Genomic DNA, 16,528 nt, shown 5'->3' with positions numbered 1-16,528 from the left:
GGATCAACTAGAAATTAAGCATACACTGACAGAAATAAAAAATATTATACAGAGACCTAAAAGCAGACTAGAGGATCGCAAGAATCAAGTCAAAGATTTGGAATACAAAGAAGCAAAAAACACTCCTCCGGAAAAGAAAAAAGAATCCAAAAAGTTGAAGATAGTGTAAGGAGCCTCTGGGACAACTTCAAGTGTACCAACATCAGAATTATGGGGGTGCCAGAAGAAGAGAGAGAGCAAGATACTGAAAACCTATTTGAAGAAATAGTGACAGAAAACTTCCCCCACCTGGTGAAAGAAATAGACTTACAAGTCCAGGAAGCACACAGAACCCCAAACAAAAGGAATCCAAAGAGGACCACACCAAGACACATCATAATTAAAATGCCAAGAGCAAAAGACAAAGAGATAATATTAAAAGCAGCAAGAGAAAAACAGTTAATTACCTACAAGGGAGCACCCATACGATTCTCAGCTGATTTCTCAACAGAAACTATGCAGGCCAGACGGGAATGGCAAGAAATATTCAAAGTGATGAATAGCAAGTAACTACAACCAAGATTACTCTACCCAGCAAAGCTATCATTCAGAATTGAAGGTCAGATAAAGAGCTTCACAGATAAGAAAAAGCTAAAGGAGTTCATCACCACCAAACCAGTATTATATGAAATGCTGAAAGGTATTCTTTAAGAAGAGGAAGAAGGAGATAAAGATAAAGATAAAAATTATGAACAACAAATACGTATCTATCAACAAGTGAATCTAAAAACGAAGGGAATAAAAAATCTGATGAATAACATTAACTGGTGAATATAATAGAATCAGGGGCATAGAAAGGGAGTGGACTGACAATTCTCAGGGAAAAAGGGGAGTGGGGGGTACGGGAAGAGACTGAACAAAAAGCGTACACCTATGGATGAGGACAGTGTGGGGGTAAGGGCAGAGGGTGGGGTAGGAACCTGGTGGAGGGGAGCTATGGGGGGGAAAAGAGGGACAATTGTAATAATCTGAACAATCAAGATTTATTAAATTAAAAATAAATAAATAAATAAAACTGTGCTTATGAAAAATGAAATAAAATAAAATATACCACTGAGTGCCTGGGCAATTAGATAAACTCCTTCAATGTTCTCCCTACATCCATGCATGCCTCCCACCTTCTAACCCATCCCCCCACTCAGCAGCCAGAGTCACCTGCTAAGTGACATAAGTCAAACAGACAAAGACAAAGACTGTCTACCCCTTATATGTGGAATAGATACAGACTCACGGATACAGAGAACAGCCTGGGGGTGTTTGCAGCAAAGGGCAGGACCAGGACTGACTAGCCTCACTGGACTGACGCCCTGGCCTGCCCCCCAGGAGGGCTCAGGCCTCAGCCAGCTGCGTCAGCACGGAGAGGGTCCCATAGAGGGCAGACAGGGGCTCCTTGGCTTTCGGGGTCCAGGTTAACCTGGGGCTGTTCAGCTCCATCTTCAGGCCACACTCATCCAGCAGCTCATAGGTAATGACCAAGCCCTCCCCCTGGAGTGGGGCAAGGAGCTTGGGCTGGAAAGTAAAGGGAATGTTCTCGAAGCAGTTGAAGTTAGGCTCCAGGATGCTCCTCACCTTGAAGAAACAGTATCACATGTTACAGGTCAGCCTCTGAGGTCAGGAAGAGAGAACCTTCGTTCCCAAGGGCCAGGGGTCATGCAGGGTGACTGTGGGACGGGAGCTTTGGGGTCGCTCCTGGTCATGTATTGCAGTGTGACCACGGACACGTTGTTGGAAATCACTGAGACTGGCTCCTCATCTGCTAGATAGTGACACTGACACTCAGCAAATAGTGGGGTTTGGAATTGTGTGTGTATGCTTGCGTGTGTAACGTGTATATGTACATGCCTATACACACATATGTACTTACATATTCATACATGCAGAGAGAGAGCGCACAATTTGCAAATAGTAACCATGTGAGTACAGCAGGGGTTTAGATAACTCAGATCCCTTGAGCTCCCCAAACCTGTATTCACAGATGGCTATTTTAGAACTGGGGGGAGGGCCCTCTGCAAGGTTGCCGTGGAAACTAAGAATTTCCTCAGGTAGACTCATGCCCACTGGGCCTGTCCCCCAGACAGAGATGCAGCCCCAATTTCCCAGGGGCCACATCAGGGCCTCCTCACCCCTCCCCTCCCAGCAGCAACACGAGTCATCTCTTCTTTCTCAGAACCATTCTCATCCCGCTTCCCTCACTCTATTCCCAGGACGCTGGCCCCTGGGGATTGCTCACCAGGTCCCTCTGCGGAAGGAGGATCCTCTTCTCCATGGACTGAGCCAGCAGATCAAGCTGGCTGTCACTCAGCACTGGGGACAGGGGGACATTTGGGGAAAGAGTCAGATTCTCCTCTCCCCATGGTGAACTCAGAGACCTTCAGAGGCGAACTCTAAGGCAGAGGAATAAAACTCGCGGGACATGAAGGTCAAGTTCACTGCCCTGGGAAGTCCTCCTTCTGCTCGTGCTCGTGGGATGGTCTCCAGGAAGCTACCTTACATAGTCCAGGGTGGGCTTCTGTGGCTGGACCGGCATCACCGCCCCCACTGACCCGCTGCGTGAACCTGGCTGGCCTCGCAGGCCTCAGGCTCTGTCACAGGCAAGCTTATCACCCTGAGCCCTCCTGACCGCGGAGGGGCCTGTGAGGTGAGGGTGAGAAATCATAACCTGCCAAGGGGTTTGGAGAGGTGACACCTAATGCAGCCCGTTCGGGGCTCTGGGGGACCAACCTTGTGACTCCCCCATTCCTCCTCCAAACCACTCTTACCCATTAAGGCTTCAAGCAGGTAAAGGAGGAGGAACTTTGAGTCAACCTCTGGATAGCGGGAGTCCTTTCGCAGTTCAGTTAGGATGGCGCCACCAGGGCCCTCCAAATGCCCGAAGGGTTCCAGTTCAAGCTGTGGGAGACAGGGCTATTCATGATGGTGATAATGACATCAGTGATTTCCCTGTCAATTCTGCATCTACAGTGATTAACCAAGGAGTGGGGGTAATGGCTCCAGGTACCCCCAGGGAATACGGAGCACCCCAGTCTGTGAGGGCTGCCTTCCCTGGCCCTGGTCATTGGGCACAGGGGCATAGTCCCCAACCTCAGACATCCTTCTCATCCCACTAAGATTACCCCCATTTTCCTTTCCCCACCCGCCTTGGTAGCCGTACCCCTGAAACATCCCCCATTTACAAGTCGGATCAGCCTTAGGGAGCGGCGGCCCCTCACCGTGTCCATGAGGTCCTGAAGAGCCTCGCGGTGCCCAAGCATGGCCAGGAGGTTGGAGAACACAACACCCCGCCTGCCCTTCGAGAGCTCGGCCGCTTTCACCTTCTGGGAAACCTCCTTTTTTAGCTTCTTGAAATCTGACCTCGGGGCGGGCCGGAATACCTTTGTCAATGGTAGTCGACCTATGAACCAGGAGGTCATGGTTCAATTACTCGTCAGGGCACATGCCCAGATTTCAGGCTCAATCCCCAGTGTGGGGCATGCAGGAGGCAGCCGATCAATGATTCTCTCTCATCACTGATGTTTCTATCTCTCCCTCTCCCTTCTTCTCTGAAATCAATTTTTTAAAAAAATTTTTAGGAAAAAAAAAAAAAGAAATCTGTCCTCGGGCATTAATGCCAACCAGAAAACAGAGACAATTATCAGATTAGAACATTTCTTTCCCACCAACGTGAACAAAATCCCTCTTCCCTTCAAGCTGCTGACCCAGAGAATCCCTGAAGATGGCATGATTGAGATCTGGGATGGAAATGCCACAAAAGGCTACACAAATGGAGAGTCTCTGCTGAAATGAGGTGGGGGGTAAATGCAGGGATGAGAGGAGAGGATCCGGGAAAGGATCACCAGAAAAGGAAGAAACTGATCAGACGCTCACTTCTGACATGTTGGATATAATGTGGGTTCTACATTGGACTCCAGAGATGAAAATGTCAGAGATTCTAGCATTGGACTTCAAAATGAGGTTGTCATGGCAATTATATGAATATATAAAGTATTTGGTAATACATGCAATTGTGCCTATATCTTCAGGGTCTATAAGGAATTAATGAAAGAGTAGATGTTGGGGGCTGCCTGCTTCTGCCAGGACACCTGCCTCCAGGGGACCTTGTGAGAGTGAGAAGTCACTAGAATGGAAGCACCAGGGAGACAGGCATTTCTGTTTGGTTCACTGTCCTATCCCAGTGCTCAGAAAATGCCTCCTGCCCAATGAGCCTTCAATAAATGTTGGCTGAATGCATGCATGCATGCATGCATGAATGAATGAATGAATGAATGAATGAAAAGTAGCCATGACTAAAGTGTAAAGCTGGAAGTAAAGCTCAGTTTTCTGAGTTGTTTCAAAACCTCCAATTTGGGTTCTGAGCTTTGCCATTTCCTACCCATCAGCCTCAGTTTCCCTCTTAGTGAGCACCCAGCCTGAGTGGTTCCTGCACCATTCCTAGAAAGAGAATGGCAAGAGGTCATCTCCCTTTCTCATCTCCCAAATTTGCTTTAGAGACACTTCCTAGGCTTCCGCCCTCTACTGCTGTCACCCTCTTGCTTAACCTCTTTCTGCTCCATCCCAGTCCATCCCTCCACATTCCTGACCCTTCCTAGCCCTTCTATCCCACAGAAACTATGGCCTGTCGCTGAGATCATGGTGGCAAAGGCAGGGGCACTCTGTCCTACTCACCAGATGACTACAAGGAGGACCCTCCCCACCCCAGCAAACACACACTCACCTCTTTGAAGGTGGGAAGGTTCTTTGCTGCCTAGAGAGAAATCAAATTAACACGTAAAAGTTATTCTCTGAAGATTCTGTTTGTCTACATTCTGCCCCCTCACCTACACATCTTTTCCATCCACCCCTGCCTTTTGCCCAGGGAATCAGAGCCCAATCATGTGGGCTTTCAGCTGTAAAGCGGGGTCTTGTGGAGGGATCACATCCCACCCTACAGTCTCCTGTCCACTTAAGGACTGTGGTTGACATATGCCTGCTGTTGGAAAGAGGAACAGAAGTGGTCACTCACAACAGCTCAGTCTCTGCTCCACAAACACACACTCTCCTACCCCAGTACTCAAAGGAGACAGGATCTCCCTGAGGCCAGGGGCCTGTGTGGGTCACAGCAGTGAGATGAGGAGGTGGTGGAGGAGCCTTGGTGGGGAGAGTTTCCCTGTGGGGTTGTCGGAGCTGAGCCCCAGCAGGGTGTTTATGGGTGTCCAAAGGGGGTCAAGGTACCCCTATGTTCATAGCAGCACAATTCACCAGAGCTAAGATTTGGAAACAGCCTAAGTGCCCATCAGGAGATGAGTGGATTAAGAAACTGAAGTACATTTACACAATGAAATACTACAGTGCTGAAGAAAGAAGGAACTTTTACCATTTGCAACAGTATGGATGGACCTGGAGAGCATTATGCTAAGCGAAATAAGCCAGTCAGAGAAAGATAAACATCACATGATCTCACTCCTTGGTAGAATATAATGAACAACATAAGCTGATTAACAAAAATAGAGCCAGAGACATAGGAGCATCCAACAGACTGTCCAACCTTAGAGGGAAGGCAGGAGAGAGTGGGGGGTGGAGGTAACAGATGAACAAATGACTTGTATGCATGCATGTGAGCATAACCATGGACACAGACAGTAGTGGGTGAGGGCATGTGCTGAGGGGTGGGAGCGGACGGAAACAGGTCAATGGGAGAAAAAGGAGACATATGTAATACTTTAAACAAAAAAGAATTTAAGTTAAAATAAAAGGGGAGAGGGTGAAGGTCTCACCGGGACTGAGGTCTAAGCATTATGGCCAACTTACCTGCTAAATAGGTAAAATCATCATCATCATCATCATCGTCATCATCAACATCATCTGTGATGTGAAAAATGCCTGGGTGGGAAGAAGCCGGGTCAGCAGAGCTGAGGGTATTCCTGCTGGAGCCTCACATCCCAGCACCTGCAGCCCCCACACTTCCTCCTCTGGGCCAGGTGTGCAGCTTTGCTCACGGTCACCTGGGGACCCTTTACATCAGAATCACCTGGGACGCTGTGGAAACTCATTAGAGTCCCTGACCTCACTCCATACCCTCTGCACCAGGCTCTCTAAAAGGGAAGCTAGAACCTGCGGTTCCCATGGGCACCTGGGTGAAGGTTATCCACTCTGGTCTCACATTGGAGAACTGCCTTGTCCACAGAAAGGAAATGGCCTCCCACTGCCCTTTGTCTTCCTCCTGAAAAGGCTCTCCCTCGCACATCTACTCCCCCCTCCTCTCCTCCTGGGTGGTTTCACATCTCATTTAGAGAAATATTCATAGTTCTGAAACTTGCCTAACAATTATATTGATGTGTTTGACAAGGGCCAGGAGCCCATGAAGGAAGGAGACAGAGGGAAAGCAGTCCCATTATAGGAGACCCCAAGACCGTGGTGACGCAGTATCCAGGGAGAAGAGAGTCCAAGGCAGGAATAATCAAGTGTGTGGTCATTGATGATGATGTGAGTTAATTCCCTGGAGGACAGACTGCAGTGGGGAGAGGCATGGACAGCATGTAGGGAGCGAGCAGGGTGTAGAAGATTCTTTAAGGAATTTGTCTGTGAGGGTACACTGGGTGGGAAGAGGGGACAAATGGGAGTGAGGGGTTATGAGATGGCAGAGCCCTGGCGTTGTGGTCAGGTCAGGGGAAGGATCCAGGTGAACTGGAGAGAGGGAAGATAGGTATGGCTCAGCCACCTTATCAGACATTTATCTCCATCAGCTCAGGACCTAAGATCTCACTTCCATTTCAGAAGTAAGATGGGGGACAGAGGAATTCTGATTTTCTCCAAAGCCACAAAGTGAGCAACTTATTGAACTGTTCTTCATATTAGTTTACACTATGACGTGTTAGGAGGATGAAATTAGTTCATGGAAGTGCAATGCTCACTGCACTGGGCCATTCTTTGTGAAGGTTCCTTCTAGGCACCCTTAGGCCTGAACTGTAGAAACAGACAAGCTTCGTGCACCCCCTAGTGGGCAGGACATGACTTGCAGACTCTGCTGTGAGGTTAGCCTTTGGAATCTAACTCCATTTAGTTCACACTTGTCAACACTTATAAAACATATTTTTAAATTTTGAGTTCAGCCACTGACCCCACAAGATTGGAGAATTCATACTCATTCCATCTACTGCCAGTGACAGGAGGTCACTGACTGCAGGACCTGCCCTTCACCAGATGTTGCAGTGAGGACTCTATAGTGAACAGTGAATGTGTACATGTGTGTGTGGGGTGGGGGGGCGGGGAAGAGGATGGGTGAGAAAGAGAGAGAGAGAGAGAGAGAGAGAGAGAATGTTGTGTGTTGTGAGGGAATCCCCAATCTCCAAGTAGACATATAAGGTTGACCTCTACCTGGGACTCAACATTTGGGCACAAAGGCACCAAGGACCCTGAGCTGGTTGTTACATGCATCCGCGAATGAAGGAATTAATTAATTATTTAAGAAAGAAAGAAAGAAAGAAAGAAAGAAAGAAAGAAAGAAAGAAAGAAAGAAAGAAAGAAAGAAAGAAAGAATGGAAGGAAGGAAGGAAGGAAGGAAGGAAGGAAGGAAGGAAGGAAGGAAGAAAGAAAGAAAGAAAGAAAGAAAGAAAGAAAGAAAGAAAGAAAGAAAGAAAGAAATAAATAAAGAAAGAAAGAAAGAAATCTGGGGCTAAGGAAAATATACATTTGAAAATAAAACTCGGATTTCTGAGTTGCTGGAAACCTGCAATTTGGGTTCTGTGATTGGATCTTCCCTACCCAGCAGGCTTCAGGTTCCCTCTTAGGAAACACCTAGTCAAAAGGGTTCCTGTATTCTTTCTAGAAAAACTGGCCTTCTCCCTTTCTCGTCTGCCAAATATGCTTTAGAAACACTTCCCAGAGTTCTGCCCTCTACTCCCACTCTCTTCTTGCTTAACCTCTTCCTGCTTCATGCCAGTCCATCCCTCCAACTTTCCCACCTGTCCTGACCCGTCCCAAACCCTTCTTACCCTTCCCATCATACAGACCTATGGCCACTCCCCGGGGTCATGGTGGCATAGGCAGAGCTAATCTACCCTGCTCACCAGATGAGGACAATTCCTCCCCAACCCCAGCAAACACACACCCACCTCTGGGAGGTTCTTTGCTGCCTAGGGAGAAATCAAAATAACACGTAAAACTTAGTCTCTGAAGATTCTCAGTTTGTCTACATTCTGCCCCTTACTCCCCTCCTGCTCTTTCCATCCACCCCTGCCCTTTGCCTAAGGAATCAGAGCCCAGCAAAGGCAATCATCTGGGCTTTCAGCTGTAAAAAGGGGTCTTGTGGAGGGATCACATCCCACCCTACAGTCTCCTGTCCACTTAAGGACTGTGGTTGACATATGCCTGCTGTTGGAAAGAGGAACAGTAGTGGTCACTCACAACAGCTCAGTCTCTGCTCCACAAACACACACTCTCCTACCCCAGTACTCAAAGGAGACAGGATCTCCCTGAGGCCAGGGGCCTGTGTGGGTCACAGCAGTGAGATGAGGAGGTGGTGGAGGAGCCTGGGTGGGGAAGGTTTCCCTGTGGGGTTGTCGGAGCTGAGCCCCAGCAGGGTGTTTATGGGTGTCCAAAGGGGGTCAAGGTACCCCTATGTTCATAGCAGCACAATTCACCAGAGCTAAGATTTGGAAACAGCCTAAGTGCCCATCAGGAGATGAGTGGATTAAGAAACTGTGGTACATTTACACAATGAAATACTACGCTGCTGAAGAAAGAAGGAACTTTTACCATTTGCAGCAGCATGGATAGACCTGGAGAGCATTATGCTAAGCGAAATAAGCCAGTCAGAGAAAGATAAACATCACATGATCTCACTCATTGGTGGAAGATAATGAACATCATAAGCTGTTTAACAAAAATAGAGCCAGAGACATAGGAGCATCCAACAGACTGTCCAACCTTAGAGGGAAGGCAGGAGAGAATGGGAGGTGGAGGTAACAGATGAACAAAGGACTTGAATGCATGCATATGAGCATACCCATGGACACAGACAGTAGGGGTGTGAGGGCATGTGTTGATGGGTAGGAGCGGACAGGAAGAGGTCAATGGGAGAAAAAGGAGACATATGTAATACTTTAAACAAAAAAGAATTTAAGTTAAAATAAAAGGGGAGAGGGTGAAGGTCTCACCGGGACTGAGGTCTAAGCATTATGGCCAACTTACCTGCTGAAAAGGTTTTACCATCATCATCATCATCAGTAGCAGCAGCAGCAGCAGCAGCAGCAGCAGCAACATCATCTGTGATGTGAAAAATGCAGGGTGGGAAGAAACTGGGTCAGCAGAGAAGGGTATTCCTGCTGGAGCCTAAGATTTGGAAACAGCCTAAGTGCCCATTAGCAGAAGCGTGGATTAAGAAAATGTGGTACATCTACACAAGGGAAAACAATGCTGCTGAAGAAAGAAGGAACTCTTACCATTTGCAATAGCATGGATTGACCTGGAGAGCATTATGCTAAGCGAAATAAGCCAGTCAGAAAAAAGATAAACATCACATGATCTCATTCATTGGTTGAATATAATGAACAATATAAACTGATTAGCAAAAATAGAGCCAGAGACATAGGAGCATCGAAGAGACTGTCCAATCTTACAGGGAAGGCAGGGGAGGGTGGGGGATAGGATAGAGATCAACAAAAGGACTTGTATGCATACATATGAGCATACCCAGGAACACAGAAAGTTGAAGGGTGGGGGCATATGCGGAGGGGTGGGAGCAAATGGGGAGAGGTCAATAGGAGAAAAAAGAGACATACATAATACTTTAAACAATACAGAATTTAAATTAAAATTAAAGGGGGTCAAGGTCTCACCGGGACTAAGGTGTAAGCATTATGGACAACACACCTTCTGAAAAGATGTTCTTGTCATCATCATCATCATCATAAGGATCATCTGTAAAATGAAGAATGCCAAGGTGGGAAGAAGCCAGGACAGTAGAACAGGGTATCCCTGTTGGAGCCTCTCACATCCCGCACCTGCAGCCCCACACTTTCTCATCTGGGCCAGATGTGCCAGCTGTGCTCAGGGTGCCCTGGGGGCCCTTTGTATCAGAATCACCTAAGACACTGGTGAAAACTCATTAGAGTCCCTGACCTCACTCCATCCTTCTGCATCAGGCTCTCTAAAAAGGAAGCTAGACCCTGCAGTTCCCATGGGCACCTGGGTGAAGGTTATCCACTCTAGTCTCACATTGGAGAACTGCCTTGTCCACAGGAAGAACATCACCTCCCACTGCCCGTTGTCTTCCTCCCCAGGACTCTCCTCCCTCAGGCATCTACTCCCTTCCTGCCCTCCTCCTGGGTGGTTTCACATTTCATGTAGAGAAATGTTCAAAGTTCGGAAACTCCTAATGATCATATTTAAGTGTTTGACAAGGGACAGCAGCCCTTGCAGGAAGGAGACAGAGGGAAAGCAGTCCCATTATAGGAGACCCCATAGACCATGGTGACGCAGTATCCAGGGAGAAGAGAGTCCAAGGCAGGAATAATCAAGTGTGTGGTCGTTGATGATGATGAGACTAAATTTGCTGGAGGACAGACTGCAGTGGGGCAAGGCATGGACAGCAGGTAGGGAGTGAGCAGGGTGCAGAAGATTCTTTAAGTACGTGGGCAGTGAGGGGATGCTGGGTGGGAAGAGGGGACACGCGTGAGAGAGGGGTTATGAGATGGCAGAGCCCTGATGTTGTGGTCAGGTCAGGGGAAAGGTCCAGGTGAACTGCAGAGAGGGAAGATAGGTTTGCCTCAGCCACCTTATCAGACATTAGATCCATCAGCTCTGGAGCTAAGATCTTACATCTATTTCATAGATAAGATGGGGGACAGAGGAATTCTGATTTTCTCCAAAGCCACAAAGTGAGCAACTTATTGAACTGTTCTTCGTATTAGTTTACACTATGACGTGTTAGGAGGATGAAATTAGTTCATGAAAGTGCAATGCTCACTGCACTGGGCCATTCTTTGAAGGTTCTTTCTAGGCACCCTTAAGCCTGAACTGTAGAAACAGGCAAGCCCCATGCACCCCCTAGTGGGCAGGACATGACTTGCAGACACTGCTGTGAGCTCAGCCTTTGAAGTCCATATCCATTTAGTTCACACCTGTCAACACTCATAAAACATAATTTAGAAGTTTGAGTTCAGCCACTGATCCCACAAGACTGGAGAGTTCATACTCATTCCATCTACTGCCAGTGACAGGAGGTCACTTACTACAAGACCCGCCCTTCACCAGATGTTACTGTGTGTGTGTGTGTGTGTGTGTGTGTGTGTGTGTGAGAGAGAGAGAGAGAGAGAGACAGAGAGAGAGAGAGACAGAGAGACAGAGAGAGAGGGAGGGAGGGAGGGAGGGAGGGGAGAGAGAGAGAGAGAGAGAGGAGAGAGAGAGAGAGAGAGAGAAAATCTTATATGTGGTTAGGGCACCCCAATTCTCCAAGTAGACACATCAGGTTGACCTCTACCTGGGACTCAGCATTTGGGCACAAAGGCACCAAGGACCCTGAGCTGGTTGTTGCATGCATCCACAATTAAATAAAGGGGAGAGGAGGAGAGGGGAGGGTAAGGGAAGGGAAGGGAGAAGAGGGAAGGGAAGGGAAGGGAAGGGAAGGGAAGGGAAGGGAAGGGAAGGGAAGGGAAGGGAAGGGAAGGGAAGGGAAGGGAAGGGAAGGGAAGGGAAGGGAAGGGAAGGGAAGGAAACAGAGAAGAGAGTAAATAAAGAAGGAAAGAATAAAGAAGTAAATGAAAAGTGGGGCTGAGCAAAGAGTAAATTCAGAAGTAAAACTCGGTTTTCTGAGTTGCTTGGAAACCTCCAATTTTGGTTCTGAGATTGTGTCTTCCCTACCCAGCCGGCTTCAGTTTCCCTCTTAGTAAACACCCAGACAGAAGGGTTCCTGTGAGCTTTCTAGAAAAAGAATGGCAAGTGGTCTTCTCCCTTTCCCTTCTACCATATTTGCTTTAGAGATAACTCCAAGGGTTCTGCCTTCTACTGCCACCCTCCTCTTGCTTAATCTCTTCCTACTTCATGCCAGTCCATCCCTCCAACTTTCCGACCTTTCTTGACTTTTCCCAACCCTTCCCATTCCACAGACACTATGGCCAGACCCGGGGCCATGGTGGCAAAAGCAGGGACACTCTGCCCTGCTCTCCAGATGAGTACAAGGAGGACCCCTTCTCAACCCCAGCAAACACACACACCTGTTGGCTCGAGGGAGAAAATGGTGCCGCCTAGAAGAGAAATTAAATTACCATCCAAGAGTCAATCCCTGAAGACTCTCCGTTTATCTACATTCTTCCCCCTACTCCCAGACCCCTCTTTTCCATCCACTCCTGCCCTTTGTCCAGGGAACCAGAGCCCAGTGACCCAGGTGAGGTTGGCAAAGGCAATCACGTGGGGTTTCAGTTGTAAAATGGGGCCTCGTGGAGGGATCACATCCCACTTTCCTGGCTCTACAGTCTCCTGTCCTCTTAAGGATTGTGCTTGCTACTGGAAAGAGAAATTGAAGTGATCACTCACAAAGGCTTAGTCTCTGCTCCCCCTACCCACCGACCCCCCCACACACACTCCAACACCAGTACTCCAAGGAGACATGTGGCTCTCCCTGGGGCCAGGAGCCTATGTCACATAAGGGAGATGAGGAAGTGGTGGAGGAGCCTGGCTGGGGAAGGTTTCCCTGTGCGTTTGTCAGGGCTGAGCCCCAGCAGGGTGTTTATGGGTGTCTAAAGGGGGTCAAGATATCACTGGGACTGAGGTCTAAGCATTATCAAAAGGCCAACTCACCTGTTGGAAAGATTTCCGGACGACGATGATATGCGATGAGACGCGTGCCTGGGTGAAAACAAGCCGGGACAGCAGAGCTGAGGGTATTCCTGCTGGAGCCTCACATCCCAGCACCTGCAGCCCCCACACTTCCTCCTCTGGGCCAGGTGTGCAGCTTTGCTCAGGGTGCCCTGGGGACCCCTTGCATCAGAATCACCTGGGACACTGTGGAAACTCATTAGAGTCCCTGACCTCACTCCATACCCTCTGCATCAGGCTTTCTAAAAGGGAAGCTAGAACCTGTGGTTCCCATAGGCACCAGGGTGAAGGTTATCCACTCTGGTCTCACATTGGAGAACTGCCTTGTCCACAGAAAGGAAATCGCCTCCCACTGCCCTTTGTCTTCCTCCTCAGGACTCTCCTCCCTCACACAGCTACTCCCTCCTGCCCTCCTCCTGGGTGGTTTCACATCTCACGTAGAAAAATGGTCATAGTTCTGAAACTTGCCTAACAATCATATTGATGTGTTTGACACGGGCCAGGAGCCCATGAAGGAAGGAGACAGAGGGAAAGCAGTCCCATTATAGGAGACCCAAGACCATGGTGACGCAGTATCCAGGGAGAAGAGAGTGCAAGGCGGGAGGTTAGCCTTTGGAATCTAACTCCATTTAGTTCACACTTGTCAACACTTATAAAACGTATTTTTGAAGTTTGAGTTCAGCCACTGACCCCACAAGAGTGGAGAATTCATACTCATTCCATCTACTGCCAGTGACAGGAGGTCACTGACAGCAGGACCCGCCCTTCACCAGATGTTGCAGTGAGGACTCTATAGTGAACAGTGAATGTGTATGTGTGTGTGTGTGTGTGTGTGTGTGTCTGTGTGTGTGTGTGTGAGTGTGTGTGTGTGTGTGTGTGTGAGAGAGAGAGAGAGAGTGAGTGAGAGAGAATGTTGTAGACATATCTCCAACATAGACATATCAGGTTGACCTCTACCTAGGACTCAACATTTGGGCATAAAGGCACCAAGGAACCTGAGTTGGTTGTTACATGCATCCTCAAATGAAGAAATTAATTAATTATTTAATTAAAAAGAAAGAAAGAAAGAAAGAAAGAAAGAAAGAAAGAAAGAAAGAAAGAAAGAAAGAAAGAAAGAAAGAAAGAAAACTGGTGCTAAGGAAAGTACAAATTTGAAAAGAAAACTCGGATTTCTGAGTTGCTTGAAACCACCTATTTGGGTTCTGTGATTAGATCTTCCCTACCCAGCAGGCTTCAGGTTCCCTCTTAGGAAATACCTAGTTAAAAGGGTTCCTGTATTCTTTCTCAAAAAAGTGGCCTTCTCCCTTTCTCATCTGCCAAATATGCTTTAGAGACACTTCCCAGAGTTCTGCCCTCTACTGCCACCCTCCTCTTGCTTAACCTCTTCCTGCTTCATGCCAGTCCATCCCTCCAACTTTCCCACCTGTCCTGACCCGTCCCAAACCCTTCTTACCCTTCCCATCCCACAGACCTAAGGCCACTCCCCGGGGTCATGGTGACAAAGGCAGGGCTAATCTACCCTGCTCACCAGATGAGTACAATGACCCTCCCCAACCCCAGCAAACACACACTCACCTCTGGGAAGTTTTTTGCTGCCTAGGGAGAAATCAAATTAACACGTAAAAGTTAGTCTCTGAAGATTCTCATTTTGTCTACATTCTGCCCCTTTCTCCCCTCCCCCTCTTTTCCATCCACCCCTGCCCTTTGCCCAGGGAATCAGAGCCCAGTAAAGGCAATCACGTGGGCTTTCAGCTGTAAAAAGGGGTCTTGTGGAGGGATCACATCCCACCCTACAGTCTCCTGTCCACTTAAGGACTGTGGTTGACATATGCCTGCTGTTGGGAAGAGGAACAGAAATGGTCAATGACAGCAGGTCAGTCTCTGCTCCCCAAACACACACTCTCCTACCCCAGTACTCAAAGGAGACAGGATCTCCCTGAGGCCAGGGGCCTGTGTGGGTCACAGCAGTGAGATGAGGAGGCTGGCTGGGGAAGGTTTCCCTGTGCGTTTGTCAGGGCTGAGCCCCAGCAGGGTGTTTATGGGTGTCTAAAGGGGGTCAAGGTCTCACTGGGACTGAGGTCTAAGCATTATCAAAAGGCCAACTCACCTGTTGGAAAGGTTTCCTGATCATCACGATATGCGATGTGAAGAATTTCTGGGTGAGAAGAAGCCGGGTCAGCAGAGCCGAGGGTATTCCTGCTGGAGCCTCACATCCCAGCACCTGCAGCCCCCACACTTCCTCCTCTGGGCCAGGTGTGCAGCTTTGCTCAGGGTGCCCTGGGGACCCCTTGCATCAGAATCACCTGGGACGCTGTGGAAACTCATTAGAGTCCCTGACCTCACTCCATACCCTCTGCATCAGGCTCTCTAAAAGGGAAGCTAGAACCTGCGGTTCCCATGGGCACCTGGGTGAAGGTTATCCACTCTAGTCTCACATTGGAGAACTGCCTTGTCCAAAGAAATGAATTCGCCTCCCACTGCCCTTTGTCTTCCTCCTCAGGACTCTCCTCCCTCACACAGCTACTCCCTCCTGCCCTCCTCCTGGGTGGTTTCACATCACACATAGAGAAATGTTCTTAGTTCTGAAACTTGCCTAACAATCATATTGATGTGTTTGACAAGGGACAGGAGACCATGAAGAAAGGAGACAGAGGGAGAGCAGTCCCATTATAGGAGACCCCAAGACCATGGTGATGCAGTATCCAGGGAGAAGAGAGTCCAAGGCGGGAGTAATCAAGTGTGTGGTTGTTGAAGATGATGTGAATAAATTCGCTGGAGGACAGACTGCAGTGGGGTGAGGCATGGACAGCAGGTAGGGTGTGAGCAGGGTGTAGAAGATTCTTTAAGGAAGTGGGCATTGAAGTGATACTTGGTTGGAAGAGGGGACATGCGGGAGTGAGGGGTTATGAGATGGAAGAGCCCTGACATTGTGGTCAGGTCAGGGGAACAATCCAGGTGAACTGGAGAGAGGGAAGATAGATTTGCCTCAGCCACCTTATCAGACATTTATCTCCATCAGCTCTGGAGCTAAGATCTCACTTCCATTTCAGAAGTAACATGGGGGACAGAGGAATTCTGATTTTCTCCAAAGCCACAAAGTAAGCAACTTATTGAACTGTTCCTCGTATTAGTTTACTCTATGAAGTGTTAGGAGGATGAAATTAGTTCATGGAAGTGCAATGCTCACTGCACTGGGCCATTCTTTGTGAAGGTTCCTTCTAGGCACCCTTAGGCCTGAACTGTAGAAACAGACAAGCTTCGTGCACCCCCTAGTGGGCAGGACATGACTTGCAGACACTGCTGTGAGGTTAGCCTTTGGAATCTAACTCCATTTAGTTCACACTTGTCAAGACTTATAAAACGTATTTTTGAAGTTTGAGTTCAGCCACTGACCCCACAAGATTGGAGAATTCATACTCATTCCATCTACTGCAGGACCTGCCCTTCACCAGATGTTGCAGTGAGAACTCTATAGTGAACAGTGAATGTGCACACACGTGTGTGTGTGTGTGTGTGTGTGTGTGTGTGTGTGTGTGTGAGATATGTTCCTATCTAATAAAAGAGTAATATGCAAATTGACCATCACTCCAACACATAAGATGGCTGTCCCCATGTGGTCAAAGATGGAAGCCCCCATGTGGACACAATATGGCCACCACAAGGTGGCCAGCAGGGGAGGGCAGTAGGGAGGGAACAGGCC

At 48.3% G+C, this 16,528-nt stretch overlaps 1 protein-coding gene across 1 annotated transcript in view; it reads right to left on the bottom strand.

The window, feature by feature from the left end:
* Positions 1-1,239: 1,239 nt before the first annotated feature.
* LOC114228976 (gasdermin-C-like) overlaps positions 1,240-16,528 on the bottom strand; it is a 35,955-nt gene continuing 20,666 nt past the window's right edge. Inside the window, exons 6-10 of the mRNA XM_054708741.1 lie at positions 5,824-5,895; positions 3,249-3,430; positions 2,799-2,928; positions 2,270-2,343; positions 1,240-1,608 (exon numbers count right to left, since the gene is read on the bottom strand). Coding sequence (XP_054564716.1) covers positions 1,369-1,608; positions 2,270-2,343; positions 2,799-2,928; positions 3,249-3,430; positions 5,824-5,895 — 698 coding nt within the window. The 3' untranslated portion in view covers positions 1,240-1,368. The remainder of the gene's footprint in view (positions 1,609-2,269; positions 2,344-2,798; positions 2,929-3,248; positions 3,431-5,823; positions 5,896-16,528) is intronic.

Source organism: Eptesicus fuscus, chromosome 19 (genome assembly GCF_027574615.1).
Source record: "Eptesicus fuscus isolate TK198812 chromosome 19, DD_ASM_mEF_20220401, whole genome shotgun sequence".
In the NCBI taxonomy this organism is placed as follows: Eukaryota; Metazoa; Chordata; class Mammalia; order Chiroptera; family Vespertilionidae; genus Eptesicus; species Eptesicus fuscus.
Note: the sequence above shows the minus strand (reverse complement) of the source record. Positions and strands in the feature narration are given on the sequence as shown.